Source organism: Globicephala melas, chromosome 10 (genome assembly GCF_963455315.2).
Source record: "Globicephala melas chromosome 10, mGloMel1.2, whole genome shotgun sequence".
Classification (NCBI taxonomy): Eukaryota; Metazoa; Chordata; class Mammalia; order Artiodactyla; family Delphinidae; genus Globicephala; species Globicephala melas.
The window spans coordinates 24,635,069-24,652,926 of NC_083323.1; the positions used below are offsets into that span (position 1 = coordinate 24,635,069).

General features: G+C 49.9%; 1 protein-coding gene across 1 annotated transcript in view; it reads right to left on the reverse strand.

The window, feature by feature from the left end:
• ELK3 (ETS transcription factor ELK3) overlaps window positions 1-17,858 on the reverse strand; it is a 69,142-nt gene that overhangs the window by 23,934 nt on the left and 27,350 nt on the right. The window contains exon 2 of the mRNA XM_030856340.3: window positions 15,121-15,329. Within this exon, the coding sequence (XP_030712200.1) occupies window positions 15,121-15,327 (207 nt within the window). The 5' untranslated portion in view covers window positions 15,328-15,329. The remainder of the gene's footprint in view (window positions 1-15,120; window positions 15,330-17,858) is intronic.

Here is a 17,858-nt window from a genome sequence, read left to right on the forward strand (position 1 = left end):
CCTACAGGGCAAGCAGTCCATCTGGGGCAGGACTGTGGCCGCCTTGTGCAAAGGAACCCTTCCTGACGCACCAGCTACCTGTGGTCCCATGAGAGTCTCCCTAGGTTATTTCACCCTAACAAGACAGACAGTGCTGAGAGAGTGGGTCCTGTTTCCACTTGCCTCAGTGTCGCCTGCTGCCCTGAGGGTTCCAGGCTTACACATAGGTGTGTCCATGGGTGTGTTTAAATATGTGTACATTACACCTAACTCTGCCTTCTCCTCCCATGGAAGAAGAAGGAGCTTGTGTAAATAATCCCATACGGTGGAGAACTCAGACATATGTCTATTAAGTATTATGGTTTAAAAAAAATTACAGTGCAGGGTAATGAAGAGATGCTTGTGGAATTGAATTTACTCTTAATTTTGATGTTATGAAGGATACCATTAAGTTCGCTCCATGTTTATTGAATGAATGACTCTCATTGTGGAGAGAACTGACTGAGGCAGGAAGCCAGAGGCTTCACCCCATGACAGACAATTTTCCACGGCTAATTCCCAGGCTGGTTAAAGCTCCACGGGATGCATCCAATACGTATACTTTTGCATCTGCTTTCTTGCTGGCATTTTTAAGTGGAAAACTCCCAGACAGACGCTGGGGGCTAATGCAAACCTCCACAGCCTCACACCTTCTGTGAGAGCTTAATAAACTGTAATTCCACGTATCCCGGCAAATATCTGTTGCCTCTGTCTGCTCTGGCCTGGCACCCCAATTTTTTTTTTTTTTTTTTGCAGTACGCGGGCCTCTCACTGTTGTGGCCTCTCCCGTTGCGGAGCACAGGCTCCGGACGCGCAGGCTCAGCAGCCGTGGCTCACGGGCCCAGCCGCTCCGCGGCATGTGGGATCTTCCCGGACCGGGGCACGAACCCGTGTCCCCTGCATCGGCAGGCGGACTCTCAACCACTGCGCCACCAGGGAAGCCCGCACCCCAATTTTGATGTAAGGTCATGCTTGGGGCTTTCCTGTGCTCGGACTTCTTTCCCCAGCTCTCATTCCTTCCCGGTGCTGCCCTTCCCTCGGGGGTTGTTCCTGACCCCAGGAGGAGCCGGACCAGCTGGGGGTTCCCCATCAGTAGGGCTGCGGCTCCCTTCATCCTCCACCATTTCAGGGCTCCCAGAAACTGCAGGACCCCTGCCCCCACCATCCCCGATTTCACAACTTTCCTATCGTGTTCTCGAAACTGAGAGATGTCTGCGGCTCACGACAGACAGCCCATCCTTTTCTGAACCCAACACTGGCAGCAGGGCTGGGTACAGAGGACAGAGTGGTGGATCTTTGCATAAATTCCCACTTGACCTGGCCACCAGGGCTGCCACTGGGATGACAAGGAGCGGTTCCAGAGTCACGGCCTGAGGTCAAATGCCACCCTGTCTCTTATCAGTCGTCTCCTCATCTATAAAATGAGGGGACCGACCTCGCATCCACCTTGCAGGACTGACTGTGTAATCCACGTAACGCTTAGCAGAATGCCTGCGACAGCCACACGTGATAGGCCCACAGTATATATCAGCTCTTAGCATTATTATTTTTACACTCCCATGGAAGCAAAACCGAAACAAAATGTAAAAACCACCCTCTATCAGCTGTAATGACAACTGAAGAGTTCAAATTAAGCCTCTTAGAAGGCTGTACTTATTCCCACGGGTCTGGGTGACCAGTTGGGTCGTCCGGCAGACAGAAACACACCTGGTTTACACATCTCGACCAAGGAGGGGAAACATGATGTTCTATTTAGTTGGGTTAAGACAAGAAGTAGACGCGAGGCTTCAGTCCGTCATGCCTCGTGTGGCCAGCACTTGACATCCACTGTGAAGAAAACCTCACACACGCCAACTGATTCAGGACTGGGGGGAAGAGAGGCCCTCCCGCAGAGAGCAGCAGACGCGAGCAACTGGGGAATCCAAGCGTCCCGCTCAGAATGCTCCAGCAGCTTCAGCCGAGATGCCGCACGTCCAGCCTGACAACTGGTGCAAACACTAACCAGACACCCCAGCCAATCTCGTTGTTCTCTGATGCCTCTCAGAACAGGAAACGCACTGCCCAGGCTGGAGGGAGCAGCCCAGATCCATGGCGTCTGCTGTGGCTGCGGCCCTCGGGGAGGGTGATGCAGGCAGCTGGCCCTGGGCGCCTGTCACCGAGATCCTGGGGCGGGGAAGTGGGAAGGATTTACTTGGGGGACTTTCGTCTGGCCGGGGTAGATAGCCTACCTGAAAGGAACCCGTGGCCAGAAAGGGCAAGAGAAAGAAGCAGGCATTTGCGAGGGTCTGTCACGTGATGTACGTGCACTGCCTGGCAAGATGGGCACTGTGATCCCTTTTTTTTTTTAATTTAATTTTATTTTTTGGCTGCGTTGGGGCTTTGTTGCTGTGTACGGGTGGGGGCTACTCTTTGTTGCAGTGTGTGGGCTTCTCATTGTGGTGGCTTCTCTTTGTTGCAGAGCACAGGCTCTAGGCACACAGGCTGCAGTAGCTGTGGCACGCGGGCTCTAGAGCACAGGCTCAGTAGTCGTGGCACACGGGCTTAGCTGCTCTGTGGCATGTGGGATATTCCTGGACCAGGGCTCGAACCCATGTCCCCTGCATTGGCAGGCGGATTCTTAACCACTGCGCCACCAAGGAAGCCCCTGTGATCCCATTTTTAAGATGAAAAAGTCGAGGCTCTTGGTTGGAAGTGAGGTTATACCCAATTTCCCAGCCCACAGGGGTGGGTTCAATACTGGGTGAGCCTTACGACAGAATTCCACAGAGGTCTTTTAGAGGACAATACATCATTAACATTTCCCCATGTCTTTAAATTAAAATTAGGGGGAAAAGCAGCATGCCTGGGAGGCTTCCGTTATTTTAGTGAAATCATTTTACATGTATCAAATAAAAGGAGAAAAATTAACCTTGAAAGGTGTATAATAAAATTTGACAGAGGTAGGATTACCACTGATTTGCAAATGTTTTTGCTTATCTGCATTTTCACATTAAAAAAATTATGTTTCATATGTTCTGCTTGTCAAATTAAGAGAAGGAAAGCTGGCTCTGAAAAGCTCAGGCACCCAAGATCACGTAGCTTGTAGCTGGAGGAGCTGAAGTTGGAACCCAATTCTACCCAGAGCCAAGACCAAAGCCTTCTGTGTTCCACCACCACACCCTCTCCCAGAAAGCAGCTGAGCTGGCTGAGAGGCTGCTGCTTAAGCCAGGCTGCCAGGACCACGGGCTCTGCATTCCAGAGGAATCTCGGGGTAACTGCGGCGAGCCTGGGAAAACCAGCTCCACGCTCAGGAAGCTAGGGCACTTCTAGCTCCTCCTGAGGAAGGCCGGCCTTCCTGAGCTGTTCTTTAACCCCACTAGAGCTGCCTCTGCCCACCTGCAGGGCAGAGGAGGTGCCTGCTTTGATGGGACACCCTACTTGAGGCACCGGGGACCCAGCGGTCCCACCACAGCAGGATGGACATCAGAAGCCCACCTCTAAGTGGGTGACACCCAAGGGTGACAGGAAAATAACGGGAAGCTGATGTCCACATACAGGGCCTGGTTACGGTCCCCGCCGAGCAGCAGAAGGGCTTGGAGGGAGCACGGAGGGTGATGGGCAACCCCTCCCAGTATCCACAGGCCTGAGCAGAGCTGCTCACACAAAGAGACAGGCCCAGGGCCTTGACGGGCCAGAGGCGAAGTGCGACCAGCACTGGGATGAACGGACCCGGGTTTGAATCCCAGCTTCACTACTTCCTATGACCTTGAAAAGGTACTGAACTTCTGCCGGCTTCGGTTTGCTCACCTCAATTCAGTGAGTTGGAAACACATTTAATATGAAATGTTGATATTCTCAAAGCAACATTTTTACATGAATTTAGGAAAATGAATTTTAAACAATCTTCAAAACACCATAAAGGATGGTGGTGTCTTTGGAAAACATACAAACGAAGTTAAAAAGGGACAGGAGATGTATTAGTTGCTTTCCCCAAATTAGACAGTTTATTCCTAAAAGGGAAATAAAAATATCTCCTAGGGCAGTTTTTTCTAAAAGGCCAGTGTATGTCAGTGCCTCACTCAGAGAAGTCCTCAAAACACGAGCTCTCACCCAGTGGAATTTCACCTACAAGCAATGATCTAATTGAATAGCATCCTCATTATATCACACTGTCTTCTCGTTTTATTCTGCCTTCAAGGAATCAAAATTCCTTATATGGGTACTTTGGTTTACAGTTACAGAAGGCTTATGCAGCATCTCATGTAAGCCTCACAACACTCTGAAACCCATTTCACAGATAAGGGAGCCGGGGCTCCAAGCTGGGTTCACAACCTAGTAAGTAGCAAAGCTGAGCCTCCAGGCCCCCGGCTTCGCAGCCAACACCCTGTGTTCAGCTCCTTGTTTTGGGTTCCCGTCCAGACCACGATCTGACTCATTCTTTCCCGACACAGAACCTAACTGTCCTCTCTCCAAAGTCAGAACAAGGACTCACTGTAGGAGTCATGCTCCGAGTTCCTCCTCCATAACACGCAAACATGCTTTCAACAAACACAGAAGATGCGTTTGTGTGGAAAGCTCCTTGCTGGGCTCTGAGGAACAGCAAGGGAAGGGAATCTGGCCTCTGGCCTCATCCTCTAAGTGTCTGATGGCTGCTTGCATGGCAGTGGCAGGCCCTGCCTCTTCTCGTCCCTGCCACCTGAACCCGAGGGGACGCAGAGGTTGGCTGGCTGTACTGGGCTCTGCTAGGAATCTGCTGTGGGCAGGCTCGCCTCCCAACGGCGGCCCTACAGCAGCTATGAAAGGGCTCCTGCGACCCACCCATGAGTCGAGCTCCCTCCCCCGGGGCAGGCCTTCTCCTCGGTCCTGAGTTGAATGGCACTCCCTCCACCCAAAATCCACACCCACCCTCAAATGAGACCTTATCTGGAAATAGGGTCTTTGCACATGTAATCAGCTAAGGATGTCAGGAAGGAATCATCCTGGAGTTGGAGTGGGCACTAAATTAAATGACTGATGTCCCTACAAGAAAAGGAAAAATCCAGAGAGACACACGGGATGAAGGCCATGGGAAGACTGGGGCAGAGATTGGCAGGTGCAGCTATAGGTCAAGGAACCAAGGATTTCCGGAAGCCACCAGAAGATGGAAAAGGCAACGAAGGATGTTCCCCTAGAGCCTTCAGAGGGAGCGCGGCCCTGCTGAAACCTCGATTTCAGACTTCTGCCCTTCAGATCTTTTAGAGAATAAATGTCTATTGTTTTGAGCCACCAACGTGCGTGCTAATTTGTTACGGCAGCCCTAGGAAACTCCTTTCTCTTTCTCAACGTCTCTGTCCATCGGGGCAGGGAGGCCTGGCCTTTCCTTTCCAGAGCTCGGCCCGCCTTCACGCCGTCACATTGCTGAGGGCACTGGGTCCAGCGCAGCCTGGGCCGTCCTGGGTCTAGAGCTGAAGCTTGGAGTGCACACATTCACACACACGCGCGATCACACCCAGCCCCACTTCCAACTTCTAAGAATAACGTGCTGCCAATAAAGGGCTCCAACTCTGTCTCGGAATTGGCCGACTCCCGGGGGAGGTTTCCTTGTGGTTTGGGTTGAGATCTCTATTCTCTGGCACTGTAAAGCTGCAGGGCCAACCGTCCTTCCAAATTCTCTCCTGGCCTGGAGTGAAGGGCTCCTCTCCCTGCTGCCCGGGGGCGCCCACCCCACCCGAGAGGCCCAGACTGCATGATGTTAAGGGCATTTTCCCACCCGCTCTGGGCCCGCGGCTGCTTCTCACTGGATGGGGAGTCTTGTCTCCCCCTGGCTCCCTTCCAACACTCAAGGGTATTTTTATTAAAGGCCTCTGGAATGTTAATAAAATGTAAAACTGCTCCCCTACTTCCCCTGTGGGTGGGGCAGTTGCAGGGGGAGCAGTCGGGATGGGGCCAGATGGTGAAGGGACTTTGGAGCCTTTCCTGGAGGCTGCAGGGAGCTGGGCAGGTGCACAGGCGGAGGGGTGCCGTGCTCCAGTCTGGCTCTCTTTAGGAAGTGTCATCTGGAGGCAAAGGAAGTGCAGGGTGTTCCGGGGCATCCAGAACTACCACCTCACGCTTCCAGTAGTTTTTCCCATTATCATCTCCAACAACAAACACGGGAAGCTGGACCCCTCTGCCTGCCCGCCCTGGGGCAGTAATCCGCAATATGAGAAATATGGGATTCAAGCCTGAGTTCCTGGCTCTGCAGCTGTGTGACCCTCCAGCTTCGCAGTCCTGAGCGTGGGCCTTGGGGTCAAGACTCCGAGGCAGAAAGCTCTGCTGCTCACCGGCTGCTTCATCTTGAACCTGTGAGTTAACCTCTCTGAGACTCAGTATCCCCACCTCTAAAATGGGCCCACTGCCAACAGAGACGACAGGCAGTTCACGTGTTAGGGAACGAGTCTCTAAATGTAAAAATATCTACCACAGGGCCTGGCTCAAGACAGATGCTCCGTACATGTGAGCTTCCCCTCCTTCTGTCACAGATTTGGGGTAGGAACTGAGATAAACTGTTGCTGGAGCCCAGGCAGGAGATGGAGAGGAGGCCACTCAGAGGAGCAGCTGGGCCTGGTGGGTGGATGGTGGGTGGCGGGCAGTATGCTGCGAACGTCAGGGATTTTGTCAGTTTGTCTACACAGCCACTAAATTTTCCTGCAGCTAGAAGCCCAGAAGCGGGAAGGTTCATGCTGGCAAACTGGTGTGGGCTTGGGTAACGGCCTGACGTAGGGGATTCAGCCGGGCTGCCAAGCACAGCAGCCTCATCAACACGGCGCTGAAGTTATTCCCAAGACTCTGGGTGTTTCTTAGCAACGGCCCTATTTGGGGGAACACTGAGTGCCACAAGGAAGCTGGCTTGGAAGCTTGTGCAAGACAGGCGACACCCCCAATCAACACGCAGGGTCCCCCCTGCAGCCTTGCTACCTCATGCCAGCTGCTCTCTCCTGGGGCAATGTGGCCAGGCTGGAATACCTCCACGAGGCCAGCAGCTACCCCACAGGTCTCCGGCTGCATCCAGGACCAAAAGCTTGCAGAGAGGCCCTGATTAACCCCTCGGCCCCGAGGCAAAGCCCAGTTGCCATCTGTTGTACTCCAAACCATCCAAGCAGCTGACGGGACGCAAAAGAGAAAAAGACACCCAACAAAACACGCCAGGCCCTCGACACTCAGACCCGGGGCTGAGCACAGAGATACAAAAGCCTTTGAGATACAAAAGACCCCCGAATGGAGTCCAGGATAGATGGGTCTCCTGTGGCATTCTGCAGCCAACCAAGGTGTTCTAGAAAGTTCCAGGATAAAAATGCTCGTTGGACTTTTGTTCTTTCTCCACTCTGACAGACGATACATCATATTATCTTCACAAAAATTATTTGGGGGAATTAAAGAGTTCTGCCAGGGCCAGTTGAGCTCAGACATGTACCATTAACACGAACGTTTTCCTGTCGTGATTGCACACCCAATTTAAAATGGATTATCCAATTAAGTTAAGAAGGTGATGCGTTCCGCTTCCAGGAGTATGTTGCCAATGACTCTGTCTTGCCTGTTCTCCCCTAAAACCCTTCCAATTAAGTAAAGACCGCTCGGCACATCGTGAGGATAAGCCGGGAGGTTGCTGTGGTGACAGGAGGATTTTTCATCGTATCACCATTTCAATCTCCTGATGAGAAGGGAGCTGGCAAAGCTTTCAGCCTCCCCCCTGGGATGAATGTTCACCGCCAACAACAACAAGGACAAAAGCTCTGTTGGACAGAAAAGGATGAAGGATTGTGTAAGCTTCCAGGTCTCCTTCGGCAGCAACACAGAGAGTCATGGCTTGGGCTCCCTTGAGCAGAAGTCAGTTGGCCGGTGTTCGCAAGAGGCAGACGCCACCATTTCCCTTCTCTCCCCCTCCCCCTCGGGCAGTTCTAGAGCGGGGCGTGCAGGCCCGATGCTGAAGGTGTGACAGCACCAGCTCAGCCCACAGAGAGCCATTGATTTGTGCTAACCAGCCAAAAAGATCAGGGCTGTGGGGTCGGACTGTGGCACCATCAATGTCACGAAGAGTAAGAGGAGACAAAGATCTGTATTTCTAAAATGCAAACCTGACCACGGCACTCTCTCGCCACCTGTAGTGGCTTCTCCATTGCCCTTGACATCAGGTTCCAACTCTTTAGCACGATACTCTCCACCCTCATTCCCCGCTCACTCTTCCAACCTCTTCCCTCCCTCATTCCCTAAATAAACACTCAAACTCTTTCACACCTCCTGGCCTTTGCACATGCTGTTCCCTTTCTCAGTAAATCCGTTCCCAACTTTTGGCAGCCTGGTAAATGCATTCTTATTCCTCAAGACCCCGGTCAGATATCTTGACCTCTGGTAACTTTGTCTCTGCCTTTACTTCTCTCCCCATCTCTCCTGGAAGATAGATGCTGGAATCATGGCCAAGCCAGCGCTTTACAAGATGTCGCTATTATAATTGGTTTGCACGTTTGTCTCCCCAGCCAGCTGCTAAGCCACTCACGGGGAGGTGGTATGTTTTCAAAGGAATGACTGAACCACAGAAGAATAGGCAGAGGTGAGAGAAAGGGGCCATGTCATCTGGAGCCGGATGTACAGGAGTATCTCAGAGATACTGCAGGCTCGGTTCCAGATCACTGCAACAAAGCGACTATCCAATAAAGCAACTACTGCAGTAAAGTGAGACACAGTTTTTAGTTCCACAGTACATATTAACGTTATGTTTACACTGTACTGTAGTCTACTAAGTGTGCAAGAGCATTAGATCTAAAAAAAGAGTACATACGTTAATTAAAAAATACTTTATTGATAAAAAATGCTAACCACCATGTGAGCCTTCAGCAAGTCAACCTTTTTGAAATAGTAACATCGAAGATCACTGATCACAGATCACAGTAACAAACAAAATACTAATGAAAAACTTTGAAATACTGTGAGAATTACAACTTGCTCCACACACAGTTGCCACAAACTTTCAATTTGTAAAAAATGCAGTATCTGCAAAGCGCAATAAAACAAGGTATGCCTGCATAATTAAAACCACCCGGAAGCTGTTCAAGAAGAGAATAAGTGCTGTGAATCCCAGCCGTCCCCCATGCTCGTCACACTTGGGCCAATGGGTGTGGGCAGGCGTCAGGGCCAGTGATGGCTGTGCGCTGGGTACAGAGCCCTTTCTTCCCCACCCCAGGACAAGAGATTTAAAACCCAAGTCTGCCTGAGGTTATTAAGAGTTGTTAAGGTTTTTAATAAATAAAATCTCTGCAAGAGATCCTTATTATTACATCAGGCTGTAAAAGTACCTTCTGGAAGACTCAGTTTAAAACTAAGAAGAGAAGAAAGCTCTACCCCACGTGAGCCGCCAGAACTACTGTGAACCAACGCATCTCTGAAGGCTTACAGCAAGACTGAGGGAAACAAGCTGGCAGAGGGTGACGGTGAAATACCCAGGCACGAACTAAATGTTCCCTTTAGGTCTCTGTCAGCTCTGCTGTCTGCCCTTCATGGGCTCAGACACAGGCGTCCTCCCATTACCTGCATGTTTCCAAGCTGAACAGGGGCCTCCAGTCCATGTCTGAAGAATAAAATATGCTGCGTCCTGGTCTGGGCATCACTCCTTTCTTGGAGTTCAAGTTGGTTCTGCCCAGTCGCCTCTTCAAAGCTCTGAGAGGGGCAGCAGGTCGTTGGCAGTGCCTGGCTGCAAAACCCGACCTCCCCAGCCTTCCCTCACTCATGGGAAATTGGCAATCCACAGAAATGCAGGTGGGGCTGGAGGGGTGGGATAGGGAGGGTGGGAGGGAGGGTGATGCAAGCGGGAAGAGATATGGGAACATATGTATATATATAACTGATTCATTTTGTTGTGAAGCTGAAACTAACATACCATTGTAAAGCAATTATGCTCCAATAAAGATGTTTAAAAAAAAAAGAAAAAAAAGAAATGCAGGTGGGGTAAGGAGCCTCAGGGACCACCACCAGACCTTAGCCATTGCTCATCCAGGGTTGGAGCCATGGGGGTCGGTCGGCTTTTCTCCCGGTCTGTGTCATGTATTTAAATTAATTTGCTGAGCAGGGAACCGCTGAATTTCTAGACTCTGAAACCCTCTAAGGCAGGACTCATCTGCTTGACTTTTGCTTCCACCCCAGGGGACCCAGCACAGCGCCTGTGGCCCACAGTGGGTACACTGTGACGTGCCTGTCATAGAGTCTAATTTCACACCTGCAGTTGAATCTAGCTGCTGTCCATGTCACGGGGAGCAGTGTTCCTTTAGGATTCGTTGAATCCAAAGCTCTCCCTTGGTGTGTAATTTTGAAAATCTAAATGTAAGTCCAGGAGTGTCAGAAATATATATACATTTTTATGGGTTGAAGTGTGTTCCCCCAAAAAGGTAGGGTGAAACCCTAGTCCCAGTACCTGTGAATGTGACCTCGCAGATGTGAGTTAAGATGAGGTCATGAGCGTGAACTGCAATTCAATAGACCTAGCGTCCTTTTAAGAGGGAAATTTGGACACAAAGACACACAGGGACCACCATGGGATGGCAGAGGCAGAGATCGGAGCTACAAGCCAACGAACACCAAGGATTGACGACGACCACCAAAGCTGGGAAGAGGCAAGGAAGGATTCTACCCAGAGTCTCAGAAGGAATGCGGCCCTGCGGACACCTTGATTTCAACTTCTAGCCTCCAGAACTGTGAGAGAATAAACTTCTGTTGTTTTAAGCCTCCCACTTGGTGGTAATCTGTTCCAGCAGCCCTAGATAATTAATACAGTACAATAACCCAGAGGTAGTAAGTTTTTGTTGTTTAACACCTATTTAGCCTTGGCTTTCATGATAGAAGAGATTTGAATTTGGGTGGCGGCCACTTCATTATGTTATCCGTTTGCTCATTCATTTGCTTCCAGTATTTACTGAGCACCTAATATGTGCCAGACCCTATGCACAGTACCAGAGTGACGAAAGTGGCTAAGCCAGGAGCCCACGGTGAAGACGGCTTTGTAAGGATGACGGCCATAGACACGACGGTACCGCCAGGCAGTTAAGTCTTGCAAACGCAGATATCAGAATTGACCGGCATTTGCTACGTGTCCTTACCAGGTGCTGAGCGCCTCACGCACATGGTCACACGTACTCCTCACACAATCCCACGGAGGAAGGTGCTATTCGGTGCCCACTCCCCCATCGGGGATCTGAGACTCAGGGAAGGAGGCACAGCAGGACTTTACCCTGGACAGCACTGACCGCAAAGGGAGGTGTTTGATTCAGAGGGGCAGGAAGTGTCATTTAAACATGAAAGCATCTTTGAAAGTTGAATTTTCAAAAGAGCCAAAATAGATATCATTAAAAAGCACCACAAAGCACTCCTGAGTGCCCACAAGTGAGAAGAGCCATAACACCCAGGATCTGACGACCCTCCCTGCGTGTAGGATGCTGGCACAAAGGTCCTAACTTTCTTCTTGGTACCTGCCTGAATTTTTCAAATTAGCGATAAGGAAACTATCCTCTGTTATTACTCTGGCTAACACGTGCAGCACTTAACGTGTTTGGGCACTGTTCTCAGCCCTGACCACGTGTTAACTCAGCTAATCCGCACCGTAACCCTCTGACTAGACTCTACTCTTATACCCGTTTTATAGAAAAGGAAGCTGAGACCAGGAGAGATGAGGCAAAGCACTCACAGTCATGGAGCTGGATTCAAATCCCGACTATGCAGCCCAGAGTTCCTGCTATTATCATAGTTATCACTGTGATAACCTGCCCCTCGGAGGAGAGGGAGGGATGTTTTAAGGAACAATGATTAAAGCACCTCAGCCCCAACCTGATACCATTAGCCCACACATTGTTCTCTGACGCCTTCTGCAAAGTTTTGCACACATTTTCCACTTTTTTTTCTCTGCCCATTTCTAAATATTCTGGAATGAGCTAAAAATATGACATATAACATACAAAAATAATGATATCCTCATGCCTACCTACTCTGGCAGGAAATGTCCCTATTAGGACAGACCAAGGGATGTGCAATTTCAGCCAACAGTGAAGAGATGATAGCAAGCCGAAAAGAGGAAACACAACGGGGACAAAGACGCAGCTGTCAAGGTAGGGAGTCGCTGAATTTATGCCACGCACGCGCAGAGCACTCTGGCTAAGTGTCAAAGGGAGGGGGAGGGGCAGAAGGGGGAAAGAGGGGTGGGGGACGGGAGAGAAGGGGACTGAAGATGACACCGAAAGGCAGACAGGGTCACAGGAGGGCTGGGTGACCGTGAGAAGCACGTGCAGTGCAGGATGGGGCACAGCAAGGGGTGCCCATGTGGCCAGGGGCTCCACATTCACAAAGACCTTCCTCGAATCTGTCTCTCCAGTGAGAGACCAAACCATTTAAGACTGGCGTTTTTGTGAGTCAAAAACGATCAGATAGGACTTCCCTGGTGGCGCAGTGGTTGAGAATCTGCCTGCCAATGCAGGGGACACAGGCTCGAGCCCTGTTCTGGGAAGATCCCACAGGCCGTGGAGCAACTAGGCCCGTGAGCCACAACTACTGAGCCTGCGCGTCTGGAGCCTGTGCTCCGCAACAAGACAGGCCCACGCACCACGATGAAGAGTGGCCCCCGCTTGCCGCAACTGGAGAAAGCCCTCGCACAGAAACGAAGACCCAACACAGCCATAAATAAATATATAAATAAATTAAAAACAAACAAACAAACAAACAAAAACGATCAGATATTGGCAATTTCACACTATTCAACTTACACATACAGTCCCTGAGCAACGCTGGCAAAACTGAAAAAAGTAAGTGTCCATCACAAAATGTAACATACAATTTTTTAACCTTCCTTCACCATTTCTCCTCCTCCCTTTCTCCCCACTTTCTGTCCGTCCTCTCCCCTCGCTCTCGCCTGACTCCTCTCTTCTCCTTCATCCTCCTCCCTCCTCTTCTTTTCACGTACAACTATATTCGGTGTCTAATGACCACTCTTACTCATCACTTGACAAGGTTTCATGAGAAAGGTTCAAACGGCCGTGTGTACGTGCATGCGTACGGTGTACACGTTTCTAAGGAAGGACGAAGGGCGTCTTCTCCTGGTGGCCAAGCCTGCACGACACCCTGGACAAGAGAGCCACTCCTGCCCTGTCAGGGCCAGCTGGCTGCACGAAGGTCACGTGGCTGGACCTTAGCTCAGCCCCAGCAGAAGAGGAAAGGGACACCTGGGGTGAGCAGGCCACACTGGCCACTTGGACCTGGGGCTTCACAGTAAATACAAGTTTCTAAGGTTGTGATACCCTTTGTGCTGCCTGCCTGCCTACCTGGAACTCAGGTATTCAGAGGCAAAGGAAATGAACAGCACAGAAGGCAGTGCACAGGCCTCTGGCCAGGAATGTGGGCATCCTGGCTCTACCACTTCCTGGCTGCAGGAGCTTGGGCAAGGTTTCCATCAAACGCCCCTACGTTCTTATCTGTAAAAGGAGGAGATGCCAGCAGGACTGTCTCAGGGGGCTGTGATAGTTTAAAGGAGGCCAAGGGTAGGGAGTGCTCGGCACACAGTCCCTTAGACACAGAAAGTACCAAATCATGGTGGGTGATTGAAGGCTCTGAAACTGCTTTCCCTCGAGATTTTCAACACCTGCCCAAGGGAGATCAGATGTAGTCTGAACAGCACAGCTTTGCCTGTCTTTTGGGGAGTCATCTTCAGCCCATGATCCCTCTTTGTGCTGAAGATACACAATCCTCAGCCCCAATGCCTGGGCCACGTGAAAAGGTGAAACCGAGTCACAGACACCAAATTCCTTTTCTGTGACACCCTGATTGAAAACAATAAAATTCCTTTTTTTTTTTCGGTCAGTCTCAAAGCCATGCTCTTAGGCACCTTGCCAGCCAGCAAGATGACTGTTTTCCTTCAGAGGGCCCCAATTCCCATTGTGTAAACTTAGAACCTGGGGGAAAAAAATGCAAAGCAATAAACCATCTGCGAGGCTTTCAGACAGTGCAATTTGTGAGAAGTGCTTTCACATCTTGGTAAGACGCTGCATTAAGCCAGCATTAATTAATTGCTACATTAAAGAGAAGCACCTTTAACATTTCAATCATGCGCAGTTACGATCGTACAAAGGAACACTTTATAATTAATGATGCTCCCACTTCCTGCAATGTGCAATCCTCTGTCTTGAATTCCAAAGAGGTTGGCAGGAGGGAGGCACCAAACACAGATCAGGAACTAATATTTAAATCCGTTTTTAATTCACCTTGCAACAAGAAGAGTAAAACCAGAACAGATGCTTATACTTATTAGGACTCCAAATCTTTACGTCTATGAGGCTAAACATTCAGCAACAACAGATCAACACAGAAATGGTCAACAATGACAGGCCTGAAATGATTACCCCTAAAGAGCAATAATGTTGCCCTCCCAGGCACATCAACTGCTTTTCCAGAAACGCACTACTACTCTCCCCAACAGTCCTGGCTTTGGAAACGATGCTGTGTTATCATTAACAAAGCACTCTGACTTATCTCTGTGACTTAAAAACGAGAATCGTTTTTCTTTTAATTAGGGAAGTTTCCCACGAAGTCGCGATCCCCAGGTACCAGGCATTGTTCTAAGCGCTTAACGTGTGTTGGCTTGTTTAGTTCTTCTCGGCAATCCTGAACCCACGCTATTACGAGCCCCATTTTATACGTGAGGATAGCGGGTGCCCAAATGTTCAATAAACTGTCCCAGGTGCCATCCCCCCGACTCCTGCAAAGCCTGTTTGAGTGAATCACAAACCGGACAGACCTTCTAGATTGTCACATACATTCTGTCACTCAAGCAACTACCCACGAGGGAGGCCCCAGAACCTTCCCGCATCTAATTTCTGTTGTTATTAGCAAAATCCTGCAGCAACACAGAAGAAAGTGCAGAGGGAACAAAATTTGACCCACGATAACCCCTTAAGGGCTTCCAGGAAAAAAAAAAAAATCCCTATGGCATAGTCCTTCTTATAAAACAACAGCAACACAACCCACATAAATTGCCTCTATTTGCCAATAGCGTTGCGGTACCCTACTTTCCACTTCCATGGATGGGTTGTGAAGGTGGCTCCCGCCCCGTGACAGCCTCCCGTAAGGGCAAGGGCTTACCTTGTCATAATAGTATCGCAGGGCTCTGCTCAGCTTGTCGTAGTTCATGTTTGTTTTGTTTTTCCGGAGTCCCCACAGCTTGGCCACTTCTTCTGCTTTGAGGAGCTTGAATTCACCATCGTTGGAGGTCCAGCAGATCAGGTGCTCATGTTTCTGGTCCAGCAGCAACTGCAACAGGAACTGCCACAGCGTGATTGCACTCTCCATACCTGAGGAGGGAGGGGCCGCGTCAGTGCAGGTGCCAGGTCTGGGGGGATCGGGGGCTCAGGGTGGGCACCTCAGCACCTTCCCCTGCCCCCCGTGAACCTAATCGAAAGCTGCTTTCATTTCCATCCCAACAGGCCACTCTGAATCAGGTGCCTTCTGGCTGCATTTCTGTAAAGAGCCACAATTCAGAAACACAGGGAAGCCCTGTGACCTTCGTATTCGCCACACACATCCCGGCAGGTATCGGGGTCGCGTTGAGAATAACGTGAAAAAATGATTAATGAACCGCCCATTCCTAGAATCAGTCCTCACACAAACTATCCCCCACGTGAATCCTTGTTAATGCCCGCGATGATTAACATGTTCCCGCCCATCCTATCAACTCCTTTGCTGCTCAGCCTCTAGGCCATTATTTGTGTGAAACGCTGGACCCCGTGATAAGTGCATTTACGTGGGGCCTGGGGTACTTCCATCAGTGTGACCGCACGGGGAGCTTCGTGAGGAAGGGACTTTGTTGGATTACTCTTTGTATTCCCAGCACTCTGAGAACCCAGCCCAATGCCCGAGTGCAGCGTGCGCCTGCCTGATACATGTTTATAGACCTGAGGAATGGGTCACTGCCACTTGAAGAGTCGTTCTCTTTCCCAGGCACTTGTCATGTGGCAGATAAAAGCCCCATCTGTCACAAGCACAGACATGGGAAAAGCATTTTTTTCTCCACTGTGAGAGGAAAGCCTATAAAATCTTATCTTTTTCCCTTGACTCTGGTGTGGACTTTGTAGGTGCTGTTCCTTCTGCCTAAAATGCTGTTCCCTAGCTTTGGAGCCTGGCGAACTCCTACTCATCCATCATGACCCAGTTTATACGGGACCTTCTTGAGGAAATTTTTCCCCACTCTCCCAGGCAGTTACCAACTTCAGACATCTGAGGACTTTCACGGCAATGGGTACTGATTCTAAAAATAACAACAACAACAACAGTAATAACAACCGTTTGTCTTATCAACATTCGTACATAAGGAAAGAAGAGGCAGTTGGGCTGGCCTCAAAAGCTTCACCGCAGATCGACTGTCATGACTGGACATGTGAAGTGCCCTGGGTTTTGATCTGGGAAAAATGGGGGTAAGATCCTAGTGCTGGGCTGAGGGAGCCAGGGATGACCAGAGGGTGGAAAATTGCCTTCTGGCACAGATGGAAGCTTCAAAGGCCAGTTGTGAGGTGGGGACAAAGCCAGAGAGAACTTGGATCATCCCCTATTAGCAAGGAGGAAACTCTGAAGCCCCACAAGGTAGCCAGGGGGTCGGGAACAAGGGAGCAGTGAAAAAGATGCACGCCTCTGGGAGACCCGGAAGCCAGAATAACAGCCTTAGGGAGTCTTATTTGTACCAATATTTTTGTCAACTCCACACCTCTCCTGCATTTCTCTTAAAGGGGCAGCTTTCAGACTGACAAACCATTTTTCTTCCTTTCCACATGGGGATGGATGTGAAAATACCTAGCCCTCCAATAAGTCTTCATTTCCTTATTTCCTTTCACATGTTTCGCCAAAAGAATACATTTTATTGTTTCCCCGAGCCATGTGGGTTTCTCAGTTAAAGGGAAGCAGATTAGGAATGTTCTTCAGACACCCACAGGGTACTTTATTTATGGCTCTTTAAAGGAGATATTCTCTACAGAAATCAATCTTCACCACAATGGCCACTCAGTCTGTAAGACAGTAAGTCATTTCACTGTTAGATCAAAACCGCCTTTGCATCTCATGAGTCTCATAAGCACAACGGCGGTGGCGCTGCATCCGCAGCAGCCTGCCAGCTCCAGCTCCTCATATGAGCTTCCTATTATTTGAGGACAAGCCGCAACTTTCTTCTCATATTGGCACTAAGAATTGTTAACAGTTGTCTCAAACTCTTCGGCGTGTTCTCGGCCAAACACTTCAGACAGTAAGCTTTCAAAGATCTTTAAAATGTTAAAGGGCAGAAGGCTGCCAGTGGGTTTAGAGGTCTGGACAGAAAGGCTTTCTGGGTCTGTGGCTCAGATGCCAGGTAGGATAGTGGTCGGCCACCTGCACCTCCCCCACCTTTAATTGACGCGAGCCATCCTGCTCCAGATGGGACAGGAGGACGACGTAAACACCTGCATCTGTTTTACACTTAGTGCTTCTACCAACCAGGACTCCTCAGAGCTTCTTGTGCTTCCTGGAATCCCTTTCCTTGGCGTTCCAAGCCCGTGTATCAGAGCCATGTGCCTTGGGCATAAATGATGAGGACCTGTATGGTAGACTGGATAAATGTTCTCCATTCTTCACCCCTTCTCCCTTTCAAGTGACCACGAAGCAGTGCCCCAGAGCGGGTGGAGCACTTTCTTCCCATCCCACTGAAATTTGGGCTTGGCCACGTGATTTGATTTAGCCAATAGAATGATGAGTAGAAATGACAATGTGCCAATTCTCAGCTGAGGTCTAAGAGGCTTCCCATGTTTTCACTTTTCCTCTTGTGCTTCTGTTACTGCCGTGAAGCTGCTGCCCAAAAATGA